This window comes from Micropterus salmoides, unplaced genomic scaffold (assembly GCF_014851395.1).
Source record: "Micropterus salmoides isolate LMB-PRFRI ecotype aquatic unplaced genomic scaffold, ASM1485139v1 Ms_hic_scaffold_3, whole genome shotgun sequence".
In the NCBI taxonomy this organism is placed as follows: domain Eukaryota; kingdom Metazoa; phylum Chordata; class Actinopteri; order Centrarchiformes; family Centrarchidae; genus Micropterus; species Micropterus salmoides.
In genome coordinates, this window is record NW_024042261.1 from 8,181,190 (window position 1) to 8,196,627 (window position 15,438).

At 40.5% G+C, this 15,438-nt stretch overlaps 2 protein-coding genes and 2 long non-coding RNA genes across 5 annotated transcripts in view; 3 read left to right on the forward strand and 1 right to left on the reverse strand.

Moving 5' to 3' along the window:
* Positions 1-3,925, forward strand: part of LOC119882657 (alpha-2-macroglobulin-like) — a 33,570-nt gene extending 29,645 nt beyond the window's left edge. The window contains exons 31-36 of the mRNA XM_038692812.1: positions 1,250-1,368; positions 1,648-1,738; positions 1,822-1,890; positions 1,973-2,078; positions 3,516-3,557; positions 3,699-3,925. Coding sequence (XP_038548740.1) covers positions 1,250-1,368; positions 1,648-1,738; positions 1,822-1,890; positions 1,973-2,078; positions 3,516-3,557; positions 3,699-3,703 — 432 coding nt within the window. The 3' untranslated portion in view covers positions 3,704-3,925. The remainder of the gene's footprint in view (positions 1-1,249; positions 1,369-1,647; positions 1,739-1,821; positions 1,891-1,972; positions 2,079-3,515; positions 3,558-3,698) is intronic.
* On the reverse strand, positions 3,758-5,929 carry LOC119882663. The gene is made up of 2 exons (XR_005440532.1): positions 5,803-5,929; positions 3,758-4,110 (listed from the first exon to the last, which is right to left on the reverse strand). It is a non-coding gene; the product is annotated as an uncharacterized LOC119882663 (long non-coding RNA).
* Positions 5,512-8,136, forward strand: LOC119882661. Its single transcript, XR_005440529.1, has 2 exons — positions 5,512-7,333; positions 7,438-8,136. It is a non-coding gene; the product is annotated as an uncharacterized LOC119882661 (long non-coding RNA).
* Positions 8,137-13,689: 5,553 nt separating this feature from the next.
* The window catches only part of LOC119882654 (alpha-2-macroglobulin-like), a 237,305-nt gene continuing 235,556 nt past the window's right edge, over positions 13,690-15,438 (forward strand). For both annotated transcript variants that reach the window (XM_038692803.1, XM_038692806.1), the window contains exon 1: positions 13,690-13,787. In XM_038692803.1, the coding sequence (XP_038548731.1) occupies positions 13,705-13,787 (83 nt within the window). In that variant the 5' untranslated portion in view covers positions 13,690-13,704. The remainder of the gene's footprint in view (positions 13,788-15,438) is intronic.

The following is a 15,438-nucleotide window of genomic DNA, read 5'->3' on the forward strand; positions in this document are numbered from 1 at the left end:
GTTTGTGAACACCGGAGACAGCTGATCAGCACAGTGCTTCAGGGTGGATGTGGAGACAGAGTCCAGGCCAGCTACTTTGCGTGGTTGGTCAACAGTCTGTTGACGTTCCTCTCCAGGATGGTAAGAGAGGGGGAGGAGATGGTGGACTGTGGCCAGTCAGTGGTGTGACGGGGATGGTGTCAGGTCTGTCCCATTATCTTTCAAAGCGACAGTTAAACTGGTTCAACTCATTGGCAAGGCGTGAGTCGTTCATGGAGTGGGTTTAGGTTTGTAGCTGGTGATCTGTCTGAATCCTGACAGAAGCAGAGTCATTCCTTGAGAACTGGTGTTGTAGTCTCTCTGCATACAGCTGTTTAGCATCTCGCACCGCCTTGCTAAAACTGTCATTTGACTCCTTAAACCTGGCCCAGTTACCACTCCTAAATGCCTCTTCCTTTTCCAACCTCAGCTGTCTCAGCTTAGCTGTGAACCAGGGTTTGTCATTGTGATAACTCACCCTGGTACGTAGGACGTCACAGCCTCTGTAAACTCATCCAGATTGTTGGTAGCTGTCCTGAAAACACCCCAGTCAGTGCAGTCCAAACATGCCTGAAGATCATCTACAGCTTCACTGGTCCATTTCTTTGATGTCCTCAACAGCTTTACAGAGTTTTAATTTCTGTCTATAAGCAGGAATCAGGTGGACCATGACATGATCAGAGTGACCCAGTGGAGCAACAGACACTTTATAAACTGTCTGTATTTGGGGAGTTCTTGGCAGAGGTTTCCGTTGTTAAAGTCATCAAGAACAATAACAAGGGAGTCCGGTTTTGTCTGCTCCACACAGGTTATTTGGTCGGCCAGCATGTGTTGTGCACTAATCTGGCCTGCTGTTAATTATCCACTTAACCAGCGACAAAGCAAGCTTTTTTAATAGCAGGTGAATCCACACAACAGGCGCGTCTCACTCTCTCACTTCTCTCGCCTTAATTGTGTGTGATTTTTTCACCTTTGCTCTGCTTACGGCGCTTCACTTGGCGAACAATAACGAGAGAGCCCTTCACCAAAATGTCCAATAATTCCACTGATGACGATAAAAGTGGGAAATAAATCCACTGGAGTTGTTCCCCTGATGTTCATGAGCTCTTCTCTGGTGAAAGAGACCCGGTAATCACAGCCGAAAACTGAGTTAACACACAAAAACAAAACAACCCCCCCCCCCTGTTCACTTCTTATGATTATTAAACCTCCCTGTATCCCTGTTTCCCAGATCTCTCTTCACTATAACATCCCAACTCCTGCTGCTGTCACCACTCTCAGTGTGGAGGTCAAACCAGAGGCCGACTGCACATCTCTCAGACCCAAACTCACTCTGAAGCTAAAGTCCCTGTAAGTAATCAACAACACTAGATCCATGTTACAGCAATGATTGAAGAATACTGTAATTTATGACAAACAATCCTCTGAATCTACCAGCTACTGACTGTTGGGGGATGGACATGTGAGAAATGATTACAAACTGGTCGTTAATACTCAGCTCGAACATATCTCAACTGTAAATTAAGTCTTTCCAAAGCCTCAGATTTAAAATCTGTCTCTGCATTCAACTACTAGAACTCTGAAGAACATGATGAAGTCGAACATCACATTTTTCTGGTTGCATTGCAGATATAGTGGAACAGCAAGCACTACAAACATGGTGATCCTGGACATCAAAATGCTCTCTGGCTTTGTCCCAGACCCAGAGTCTTTGAGGAGGGTGAGTTATTACAGTGACTTTAAAATGAGTAGGAAATGAATAGTGTTCAATAAACGATCCAGCTGAATGTGGTCTCCTCACAGCTCAAAGGTGCCCTGCTGGTGGATCGTGTTGAAGAAAAGGAAGATCACGTTCTGGTGTACATAACGGAGGTGAGAGGGATTCACAGTGAGGAACAATAGATGCTGCTCTCCAGATTTGTGACTGACGTGTCGTCTGTTTTTATTCCAACAGTTAACGAAGAACATACCTATCAACCACAGCTTAGACCTCCTACAGGAGGTCACAGTGCAGAACCTGAAGCCAGCCGTGGTCAAGATCTATGACTACTACCAGCCAAGTAAGTCAGATACTCAGTCCTCTCTAATGCTCATTTACAGAGACCACACTGACAAACTCTGCTCCTTAGCAGAGCTGCACAACAACCTGAACAATATTTTCTATAATGTCTGTAAGTGTGTGGTGGCCTGTGTCCACCAAAGCATTTTTTCCTGAGGCCAGCGTCTTTTTTCAATTCATTGCAATGGGAGCACTTGACTCAGAAGGCCTACCCTACTTTGTGGTGACATTTTTACTACATTCAGTAAAATATAGCCTACTTGCAGCACTTCACCTCCACGGATATTATGTATCATAGCAACCAACTCAGCCAAAAAAAAATGCTGCGCCTCCAAAGCACACCCTAGCGCTCCCAGCCAGGCGTTTTCAGAAGAGCCGGTGGCGTTTTCAGCTGGTCAAAAACGCAGGGTTCGAGTTACATGGGAGCCAGGGGAAGCTCAGCTCTCATAGGAAGGGTCTGAGCTCCCATGTAAGCAGATAATGTATTTGTCATTGTAATTAGTACTATTATTAACAGACTTAAATGAACATATTTTCCTAATGAACTACACTGCGCACCGCATGACTGACAGGATGTCTGCACTTCTCTACCATCAGCCACTATGGTGCGCAATATAGTTTTGACTGAACAGATTGAGACCGAGACCCCCAAACATGAACTCAGTTTAAGTGCTTGAAGTGCGACAGCACCTCAACATTTTACTCTTTGGCCTACTGGGACTTTTTCTCTGTCAGTGAGACAGACGAGAGAGAAGAGAAGCTTGGGTGCCTTTCAAGCAGCCGTGTGCTGATTGTAGCTCGTCAATGTCAGTTTTTGTGAACCGACCAATCACAGCCTGGATGGGGCGGGACATTTAAAATTATTGTCATTTATACTGGGGATGCTGGGAACAGGTCAGAATCAGAATGTCTCTTTTTGAAAGGTTTTGTTAAAAATTGTCTGAAAAACAGCAACAAGGAATGTAATGCAATTGAAATATAGAAGAAACAAATGTGCATTGTCCAAAAAAGTTACACAAGCTGATGATTACTGCATTTATATAAATAAAGACATTTCCACCTTAAATTGGTGCAGTCAATGTCTCCAGAATGCAGGAAATTAAGTGTTAAATGCTCAAAGTCTTCTAGGCGAGGACCCCACAACCGCGCCCCCAAGTGATATATTTTAGCATCGAATATTTATTCAAAATACTGTTAAAATATCTTTTTGTCTTGTTTTTATGACCCACGTGTGCTGTCACACCCCTAATCTGAGCCCTATTTATTTATTTATTTATCTCCGCAGGGAACGTTAATTAGTAAGCTATTTTAGAGACTCGAACCCTGAAAAAACACTTTGATGGACACAGGCCCTTAGACTGTTGAACATATAAGAAAGTTTGACTCTTTTTTTGTTTGTTTAATAAATGTCTCTTCTACTTCTTGTTTTTCCTCTCAGGTGACCAGGCTGAGACAGAATACATTTACCCTTGTGCAGCAGGTAACAGTCTGTAATAACATACACAAGCACTACGTTTATTAAAAAAGTTCTTTAATGACTGTAAAATAAATAAAACTAACAACTGCTGAGACAGTAAGTCTTCACGGGGAATTATATATATTTTTTTTCTTTCTTTTACAGCTTGAAGAGTGAAGTGTGGTCAGTCGTCAGGTTGTCACTGTCTTGCATGCAGACCAACGCAAAAGTAGTGTAAAGCATTACAATTCAGAGACAGTAATAATGTAATATAACTAATTACTCTCAAATGACAGTAACTAGTAATCTATAATGTATTACATTTTGGAAGTAACTTGCCCAACACTGCCAGTAAGGAAGAGTCACACAAATAAATGTTACTGTTGTCATTACCATGCCTCTGATGTTTCTATTTGATTTATGCAAGCTATATTAGATACATGGAAAACATTAAATATTATTAGCAGCAGTTGTTGAACATACTCACAGAACAGGACAAACACTTAATAGTATTTTATAGAAGCTGTGGTATTTGAAAGTCTCATAATTTGTTTTCACAGGGTGACAAGGTGGTGTACTCCAACGAAGGTTGAGGTCAAGGGCAACTGGACTTGGTTGAAGATACTAGAAGACTGACTGGCAGTGAAACTCAGCTATTTAACCTCTATGGGATCGTTAGCTAGGATCGTCTATACCGCTGGTTCGTTAGTACTCGTGGCTGTGGTAATGACAGTCATCATGGTCGTTAGAGCCACCTGTGGCCAAGTCTGAACGACCATCATTGGTATCTTCACCTGAGGCCTAGAGGAAATGCTTGTTCAGTTTCCTGGGAAGTGATGAAAGGGCAGCATTGTAAGTGGGTGATAAGTGGAGGCAATATAATCCGTAAGGAAACGGCTACTACAAGACCACACCCTGGACAGCAGAACCAGCCTCAGCCCTCACCAGATCTGTAGATTACTCGACCTTTGTCTAAACACCACCTATTTCCAATACAACGGAGGATTTTACAGAGAGAAGCATGGCTGTGCCATGGGCTCACCAGTGTCACCTATTGTGACAAACATCTACATGGAAGAAGTGGAGAGCAAAGCCCTCAACTCCTTCAGAGGAACAGCACAGAGCCACTGGTACAGGTATGTGGATGACACTTGGGTCAAAATTAAAACCCAAGAAGTGCAAGCCTTCACAGAACACATCAACTCCGTGGCCAGTAACATCAAGTTCACACGAGAAGATGTTCACAACAACAGTTTGGCCTTCCTGGACTGCGCTGTACACATTGAAGAGGACAGGAGCCTGCAGATTGGTGTTTACAGGAAACCCACACACAGACCAATACTTACTTTTTGATTCCCACCAGCCACTGGAGCACAAGCTAGGGGTCATGAGAACTCTGCACCACAGAGCAGAAAACATACCAACAAGCGCCCAAGCCAGAGAGAAGGAACAGAACCACCTGAAGGGGGCACTTACAGCCTGTGGATACCCTAAATGGACCTTTGAAGACCAAAACTACAGGGGATGAAGAAAAGAAGGTCAAACGGAACAACACTGTGATTCCATACGTGTCTGGAGTATCAGAGAAACTCAACACAAACACAACATCCCTGTGCTTTTTAAATCCAAGAACACACTAAGACAGATGCTGGTCCACCCCAAAGACCGCACCCCCCAAACACAAGAAAAGCAATCTAGTGTATGCGGTCCAATGCAGTGAGGAATGCACAGACCTGTATATTGGGGAGACTAAACAACCACTACACAAACGCATGGCTCAACACAGAAGGGCCGACTCCTCAGGTCAAGAGTCTGCAGTCTACTTACATCTGAAGGACAGAGGACACTCGTTTGAGGACCACCAGGTGCACATTTTAGACAGAGAAGATGGATGGTTTGAAAGAGGTGTCAGGGAAGATCTACACCAGGGTGGAGAAGCCGTCATTGAACAGGGGAGGGGGTCTACACCACCACTTATACCCCACTTACAATGCTGTCCTTTCATCACTTCCCAGGAAACTGAATTGCATTTCCTCTTGGCCTCAGATGAATATACCGACGATGGTCGTTCAGACTTGGCCACGGGTGGCTCTAACGACCATGACCACTGTTGTTACCACAGCCAGGAACACTAACGAACCAGCTGTATAGACGATCCTAGCAGAGGTTAAATAGTTGAGTTTCCCTACCAGTCAGTCAGAACTGAAGTGTCTAGGATGAGGGATGAAACATCTTCCAGTATCTTCAACCAAGTCCAGTTGCCCTTGACCTCAACCTTCGTTGGATAACTATGACCTGGTTGACAGAGAAGCTTCACAGACAAGGTGCTGTACTGTTGCCTCACAGCAAGAAGGTTTTGGGTTTGACCCTGCAGGCAACTGGAGCCTTTCTGTGTGAAGTTGGCATGTTCTTCCTGTGCGTACCCGGGTTTTCTTCAGGTGCTTAAACATACAGGTTAATTGGCGACTCTTAACTTGTCCATAGATGTGAATGTGAGTGTAAATGTCTTATCATTCAGGTTAGTGGTACTGGTGAAGCCCTGCGAATAACTGCCAGCCTGTCCGGATGCACCCCACATCTCGCCATTGTGAAGCTTGACTTATTCAGTGTACCGACAGAGCCTACACATGTAGCAGCCAAACTAATACTTTACCCAGCATGTGCGCCCTTAAAACTGTTACCATGGGCCTCTTGGCTTAGGGGTTAGAAATCTGGCCCTAAACTGCAGTGTCCCTGTTTTATTCCAGCTGATGACCTTTCTTGCATCTCTCTAATATTGCTATCTAATAATAAAATGCTCCTTATTTTCTGTCTTATTTCTCCCACCCATCTCAAAGCCATGTCCATTGTAAACATTCTGCTCCCCAAAATCACAGCCATCACAGTGAGTGAATGAACATACATTGTACACAGTGACTGCTATAAGTAGTCTCCTGTGTGAGAGTCACCTGGATGTTTGTCCAGTTATTTAGGCACGTTGTAGCCCACTGTTGCTATCATAAAGTAAATGAAAGTATGTCAACACAGTAAGTACATGTGGTACTTCTGTCTAGTGTTGCGGGAATGACAAAAATCATTTATAGTAGGATTTGTTGTTTTGGAAACAAAAGTAATTGAAGTGAGCCATACGGGAGGCAACATTGCAAACAGCTTGGAGTGCGGCGGAAGCCTTTGCTATTCCAAATTATAAACGAGTAGCTGTTCATGAGAATGCCAGCAATATGAAACTGTGTACTGAGAACTGGAGAAATGGGGCAACGTTCAAGGGGTCTGACACTTCAAAAAAAGTGCAAAAGCTACAGCTGCCTCGAAAGAGAAACAAACGCAGCAGAACGTTGCAGAGCACAAACTCTCGATACTCGTTGGAACTCTACATGTGAAATGCTTAACCGAATGGTGGAGTAACGATGGCCAGTGACAGCTGTTTTGTCAGATCCCAGCATCACGAAGAAAGGAGATCGAACCCTGGACCTGACAGCAGACCAATGGACACTGGCACAGGAAAGAGCGGAAGTACTGGGGCCCCTATTAACACTCACAAGAACTACTGTCACAGGAGGCAAACGTGTCGTTATCTGCAACAGTGCCAATGCTCTTCAACCTGAAGAAACACGACCGGAGGCGGATGACAGCCCTGCCAGCGGTGAATTGAAGAAACCCCTCATCACTGAGATTGACAGCAGATGGCAATTTTAAGTTTGGAGCCCAGCAGCATCTACCTCCTTTCTTCAGCACTAGACCAGCGATTCAAGCAACTGAAATTCCTCGACAATGAATAGAAGGGCCTTGTTTATATTGAGGTAAGTCTAATATTTTATATTAAATTACATTTAAATAATATTTATTAATATGTTACAAGTCACATCTGCAGATTTCACTAAGAAAACTTTCATTTGATATTAAGGTTGTCCGCCTGGCTGAACATCTGCTCTTGTGACAGGCCGTTCGGGAGGTGGGAGAGCCGTCAGCAAGCCACTGAGAAGAGGAGACTGCTGAACCACCATCACCAAAAACAAAAGAAACAGGAGATTTCCATGCTGATGGAGTGCGAAGACGAAGAGGACAAAGAAGACAGAGACAGTGCAAAGAAAGAGATGGAGCATTATTTGAAAGACACGACTAAAGTCGGGCCCACTTGCATGGTGGAAGCAAAACAGCGACCGCTACCCTAATCTGGCATTTGCAGCCAAACACTTCCTTTCCGGCCACTTAGCCCCATCAGAGCGTATTTTCTCTAAAGTTGGCTACGTCCTTAACAAGACAAGAATCTTCCTCGCACACAGCGTGAAGAGTGTAGGTAGACGCATGGCTTAAATGAAGCTTGGAACCTGTTTGTGGGTTATTTGAAAATAAATTGATTGATTTGTTTGTTTTATTCTATAGCATGAGGCCATTCATTTAGTTTTATTTAGACTTTTGTTGAAATGTGTGGTGTGCTATTATTAAAATGATATCTTGTTGTATTTATAAGTTAGTTTTATTCCATATAAGGCCATTATTTGGTTTTATTTAAAGTGTTTGTTGAAATGTGTGTTGTGCTGTTTTAAAATGATGTGTTAAATTCCCCTGTGGGAATCAATAAAGTTCATTCTATTCTACATCATTCTGCACAGTGAAGCTCAAACATGTATGTGCAGCGTTTGGGACAAGAAGACTGTTTTCACACGCATCTGCTGAAAGTGGGAAGTTTCTCTGGGCTCAGTGAAAATCCAGTTTTAAGGGGCAGACCTACTGGAATAATTTGAGATGTCACAACTAATTTGGAATTTAATTGTGATCCACTATTCAATTTATATTAATGTAATGCAGAAACTAGAAGCTGTGCACATAAAGTGAACAAGGGCGTGCAGTAGGAGACATCTTGTGTCCTACAGGAAAATTTTGCGTGTTATCATTGGTGGGAACAAAATTGTGGACCACTGTTAAACTAGCAAAGGGGGGGGGGGGGGTCACAAAACATTCAATGCGATTATAACTAACAAGGAAATCCACAGAAGCCATTTAAATATAACTTAATGTAAAGGTCACTTGCAACATGAATAACAAAGTTCTGGCTCTTATGCAAACAAACTTGATTTTCAGCTGTTGTATTTTGCATTCAGCATCCAAATTCATTATGATCTTCTGGACAAACTCTACTTGAACTGTACTTGAGGTTGTCTGGAAAACTCAGATCAAGGGCATACATGAGCTGAACAAACATGACACAAGTTGCTCAGGACTTTGATGCCTTCAATCACAACTCCTACATCCTCTGGCTCCTGATCCCCATCTCTTCGGATCATGTAAATCCCCATGACTGTGGTTGCACTGTCCCTTTCTGCATCCTCAGTTATGGAGGCCAGAACCCAACAAACACAGAAAACACCACCAAGTGTTTAATAAATGCTGAACACAAAAGACAGACAGAGAAATAGTGACAGACACAAAAATACATATAGAAGAGCATTCTTAGATCACCTGCAGTTTATAGACCAGAGTCTGAAACAGCTTTAACCCCCAGGCCATCAGAACTCTGAACACCCATCCCCTCTTCAAAGCACCCCTAATCTCTTTGACACACACAAACACACACACATAAACTCAAAAACCTGTACAAGCACTTGTCTACACCAGTACGTTAGCTACAGATCAAAGCCACCAAAGTAAATTCCTCCTATGTGTAAAACACTACTTGGCAAAAAGCTCCTTCTGATTCTGAATGGTACAAGTAGGCAATTATTTTTATTACTTACCTCTACATCAGGGGTCTGAAACTACATTTGTTCAAGAGCACAAATTTTTCTAAGCAGACACTGTGGGGGCTGGACTTTCAAAAACATCTGTAATTGCCATATTACTGTTTAATATTTTCAACTTTCGCAAACTTCACTTACAAAACAGATTTCCTGTGACTACTTCAAAATAAAAGTCAACTTGTGTTTTGCCAGAGGCATGCTTTTAATGTGAATCTGCAGCAGCAGGAAATGTTCAGGTTGCATTCACAATAACTTAATACAGCTTTTTTTCACAGCTTACACTGCATCATGAAGCTGTTCTCTTGAACTTGAAGCCAAAGTGGCCACAAGTTTTTCCTTGCACTTTTTTTTTTCTCAGTAACGGATGTGATTGAAAATGTAGCGAAGTACAATACTTTAAACAAAACATAGGCCTACTTAAGTAAAATTAAAATTACAGATTTAAAAAAACTACTTTAAAAAGTGCAAGGACACAAAAAAACACTCAATAACAGCAACGTGAGTAATTGTAATCCGTTACTTTCCACCTCTGGCTGTGTACTACAGCATTAGCTGTGGTTGTTTCACCTTTCTACAGAAGACAGATTATGTTATGTTAGTGACCACACTTAGATGTTGATATTTTGTTGGTTTTAAGTTGTGGTGTTAAGTAACCGCAATGCAACATCGTGAAAACGTCATCTTGATGTAGAATACCAACATTTGGACATGAGGTATGGGAACCAGTGTCTGCTAAACGTCATGATGGTAACGTCCGCACAACGTTAAATTACGTCATTAGATGTTGATATTTTGTTGGTTTTGAGTCGTGGTGTAACCGCAATCCAGTGTCTTCCAAACATCTCGTGCCGATGTCATCTTGACGGAGGATACCAACATCTGATATGGGAACCAAAACCAAAATTGTCAAACATTGCTAACACTGATATTTTGTTTGTTCTAAGTTGTTCTAAATATCAACAATCCAACAAGAGTTTCACCTTCCAAATGAGTGCTAACGTCTGATGTAGAATTTGAGTTGTGGTATTTCATACTGATACAGAATGCAGACATGATAGTGTGACCTATATCTAACATTTAGTAAACATCAAACATCCATATTATTGTATATAAAGTACGGATTGTTATTCTTACAGTGGTATTTGCTACTCCATACAAGTAGATCCTATTCATTTTGATCCATAATTAATAAAGTGGATATAGAAATCTCTCAAAGGTCACAATGCTACTACGACAGTTAAACTTATATAAATGCAGGTTGTGAGATAGGGTATCAATAATTCAACACCTAACACGTACACGTCCAAGAGCTCCATGACCCAATTGGAAGTTGTTGTTATCAGGGCTATCAGCTTCCATGAGACACAGGCATTGCACCTGTAATTTCTTTCTAAACTTCATGACAAAGCAGCTGGATCAATGACATATAAAGCTTCTAAAATCTTTTTTATAAAAAGTCATTTCAAAATGGATGTAATTCATATTTACAAAAAACAAGGTTTATTTGTTAAATAACATGTGTTTTAATTCATTTTTTAAACGTTGTTCTTCTTGATCCATGATATCACATTCAGTTAAACAACAGGAATAGGCTACAGTGCAATGGATACACCGTATTAGATTGTAATTTAACAACAATTTTTTAAATGTTCCAATTGGTTGTACCACCTGACATGGTCTGACTATAAGTTAAACATAGGTATATTTATCATTGTTTGAAAGGGATTTACAAACCTTTTCACTCAGACCAAAGGGTCACTTGGGGTCCTCTGGATGATGCAATAACCTGTTACTGTTAATAAATTTTAACTTCGGAATAAATGTCCCATGCTTACGGTTGTGCCACCCTGACAATTCAATACATTCAAATTGCTGGATAGAAGTTTTTCAATTATCTCAGCAACTTTAAAACTATTTGTAGCCTACTTTGGTTACTACAAAATTTGGTTTATTTGAAAGGTTTAAAGCACAATTTAAAATCTTTTCTTAATCTGTTTATTTGGGAGTTTGAGATGCCAAAACATAAAATGCCAAAACATAAAATAATATATATCATTAGTAGTGTATATTAGTGTATATTAGTAGTATATATCATTAGTAGTGAAAATGTATTAGAATAAAGTGATACATGTCATGAATTGATTAAAATTACTTTAACAGAAAATAATTCACTCTGACACAAAAATATGCATGTCATGTCATTGACCAAATGCCAAAACACACAAGTGTCAGCCTATCTGGCAGCCACCATTGGCAGTGCAGCCCTTGATGGAGTACTGTAGACTGTCATGTTCCTACTAGGGGCTGTTGCATAAGAGACTGATACAGAGTTGTTTTGCCAGGATGTCAACTAGACCTGCACAGTAAATGTCAGCTATATCTTTGGCAGATGTTGGTTGTCAGGGTTAACCATTGATATGCCTTAGCTTACAGTGTCATTGAGGTACCCACCAAGACAAGTCCTGTTTTTGTTTCGTAATCTGCTTGGTTAAAGTAAAGCAGTTATCAACCTGGGTTTTTCTTGTCTCTTGGTGTTTTTGGGTCAGACTTGCTCTAAACATGACTTCTTATTCTGGGCCAATGATGGCTTGGCTGTTGAGAAGGACCTCCTAGTTTTCAGCTGTTTTTTGTGGCTTTGTTGATCAAGCACTGACCTGATGATTTGATGTTTTAATGACTGTTGGATAATGGTTGTGATATTACACTTATCTTTCATTTGGGGATAGTAGCACTGTAATCATTAAAGGGAGCCCTCTTTAATTTCAGATCAATTAAAATGTCTATTCAGTGTTCCTGGCCATAAGGGGTTGAGTGGCATTAGCCTATGTTTATCATACGTATTATACACCATCCAGAATATTTCATCCCTTAATCACCAATAATTTTCCATAATCTCTGTGTACCAAAATGCAAATTAAATCGCCTAAAATTATCTTTGTGCCAGCCTCCATTAAACTGCTGAACAATGTAAAAGCACTTCAGCACTTTAATTGTGATCTCGGTGCAATAGGGCAACATGCAATAAACATACTAACACCTTAGCATATGCACTTTACACAAACCTCAGTTCAATAGAGCAATGGGCAACAACCACACTAGCATAATCCATGGAACTATGTTGTCAACAATGTCCTTTTTCTTCTGTGGTTATATTTTCCTCTTGTGAAGTACAACTTCTCAGGTTCTTGTTGGTGTGTTTTGTGATGTGTGATGTCTTTTGGTTTTTTTTTTTTTACAAAGCAATTCTGTACTGTGTTCAAGCAGAATTTTCCTTCAGGATAAAATTCTAATGTATCAATAGCCTTCCTGCCCTGGTGTATACTTTCAAAGATTTTAGTCACTATCTCTGACATAAGAAATAAAAAATAAAAAATAAAATAAATGAATAAATATAATAAGAATTATAAAAGAAAATGTACTTGCAAAAACGATAACAATTTTCATAAAGTTGTAGATTTTGAAATATCTTGAATTACTAGCGTGTTTTAGATACTTGCAGGTCGAACAAATTTGAAACAAATTTTTTAGCAAATCACTGGGTTACTGGGCAACTCTTTGGCTCTGTAGTCTTGCAGTGGAAGGATACAGGAGAAAGCTGCCTGATGGACACCTTTCATCTGTACGTCGATATCGGTTACAATTTGTCTGGTGGATGATGACCATGAGTAGAGGTAAGGAAACTATATATATCAATTTTGGCTATAAGAACTTAGTTAATAAGTTTCATTAGTTTTTTTCTGTGGGACAGAATTAGCATCATCAAGTATCTTGTGTATTTATATATTTGTTGGTTTTTTGGGTTGCAGTTTGTTTTAAGAGTTTTGTAGTAGTGAGTGTAGTAGTAGTGTTTTTATTGGTTTTGTTTGAAATATGTACCCCGCCTTTTCGCCTGATGTCAGCTGGGATTGGCTCCGGATCAGTCTTCTGATCACTATGTGTAGTAAGTGGCGCTCTCACTATGACTGGATATTATTTAGGCATAAGCGGTAAAGTTTAATAAGAATAAGAATAATTCTAACACTCACAATAAGGAGCTCAGTGGTCGAGGTGAGGTCCCTATTGTGACTGTTGGAATTATTTTTATTCTTATTAAACTTATGCCTCATTTATATTTTTACCCCACGTAGCGCCTTAGGACAAAAGTGTCCATAGTGAGACTCTTTTTTCATTTAGTTGGAATGACAAACTTTTATAACTTTAAACCTTACCTGATTAAACAAAAAAAAGGTGTTAAAAAATGTCTTTTAATTGCAGTCAGCCTTATACGATACATTAAAAAACTGAAGTCTATAAATGACTGATTTATGGGATACTTGGAAATCAAGAGAGCGGTTGCATGATGACTGTGTGTGTGTGTGTGTGTGTAAAGAAGAGGTGGATGGTATCAGAGGCTATTTAACAGATGTTGACTCTGAGGCTCATGTCAGTCAGTCATGGGTCTTCCTGGGATTCAGATGTGGACATGGACGCTTTGTGTCCTGAGCTGGATGTGTGTGGGTCAAGCAGTGGCAAGACCGTAAGTTTACCTGTACTGTCTAAAAAGTATAAAATTGTGGGGTTTTTGTATGTGTTTTAACCAGTTTACAGGATAATTATTTTTTTTCTGCATAATCATCCGGGTTGGAGTTTCTTCCAGATGAGATCCAGTAAAGTATCTACTGTTTGTGTGTCTGTGTCTGTAGGCAGTACTTGGTGGCCATTCCTGCAGTTCTTGAAGCTGGAGCTGAGACCAAACTCTGTGTGAGTCTCCTGAAGCCCAACGAGAGTCTGGACATGACCGTCACTTTGATGTCCAAAGAGCACAGTAAAACACTTCTCAAAGAGACATCCTGTGTAGAGTTTCATGGCTGTGTTCATTTTCAGGTCAGCCCTCGATATGGACATTCAGTCATTTCCACAAAACACTTTGAAAATGTTTCAGTTACAGACACTCTTCTTAAGAGAACCTTAATAAAAGATCTTTCTGTTGCAGGTTCCTTTAGTGGAGAATGACATGGTGCAGATGTTGGAGGTAGAGGTACGAGGACACAATTTCTATTCAAAAGAAGTCAGGAAAGTCATGATCAAAGTCTATCAACCAATGACATTCGTCCAAACAGATAAACCGATCTACCTCCCTGGACAAACAGGTAACGTTGAGTTGATTATCTTTGATGTTGTAACAATATGGTACCATATTAAGACATGTTTCCTGTTTACAAACAATTGTGGATGTGCACACAGCATGGGGTAGAAAACTCATAAAGCCCAATGACAAACACAGCCACAAATCATGTGGGCTATCTTACCTTCAATTATGTTTTGTCATCACCAATTTCTGTGCAAAATATCCACCACTTTATTGAAATCCAGGACTATGACCAGATTACAGAGTGCTAATAGCTAATTATGCACTCTGAGCTGAAAGAGAAGTTTCCTTCTCAGGATACTGAACATTTCCACAGATTAATTTTGCGTAAGGAACAAAAAGATTCATATGTCGCTCTCCCCATAAGCTCTCAGTTATTGTAGTTTGCTGTCTATCCCCTGCCTGCATGCACATCTCACAATGATGTCACTCTCTAATCTTTGTTCTTTTGACAGTAATGATGTAACTAAACCCTGGTATAGATTAGCTGTAACAGCTTCATATAATCTTTTTGCATTTCTCTCAGTACATTTCAGAGTCGTTACACTGGACACCAAGTTCAGACCTGTCAGTCAGCTGGTGAGTGTTTAAACTGTCCCTAATTTTAAATCTCATACTCATGCAATATTCCTTGTGACTCTAATACCTGAGCACCATTGTTGCCAAAAGTAATAACTTGATGGAAGTCCAAAATAAAACTTGCTGTCAGGTTGTGTGCTCTGTGTAACACCACAGTACAATCAGAATGGACTCCAACTCTGACTCCAACAGAGTCGATTTCTCTATATTTTCTCTGTGCTAACCCTGCTCCAGAGCAGGTCCAGATAGCCCTAGACTTGTGGCAGTGGGAGGGCCCTCTATAGTGAAGTGAAAATGAACACAAATTACATCATTAATTGAATGACATGGGTCTGCTCTTTAACCAGAGTTATTTCTCTAATATCCTGGTGAAAATCTATGTCAATAGGCCACCTAGGTAAACTTGCCAGTGCTGTGGGGTTTATTTGTGTCAAAATACACTTTGATACTAACAATTAAT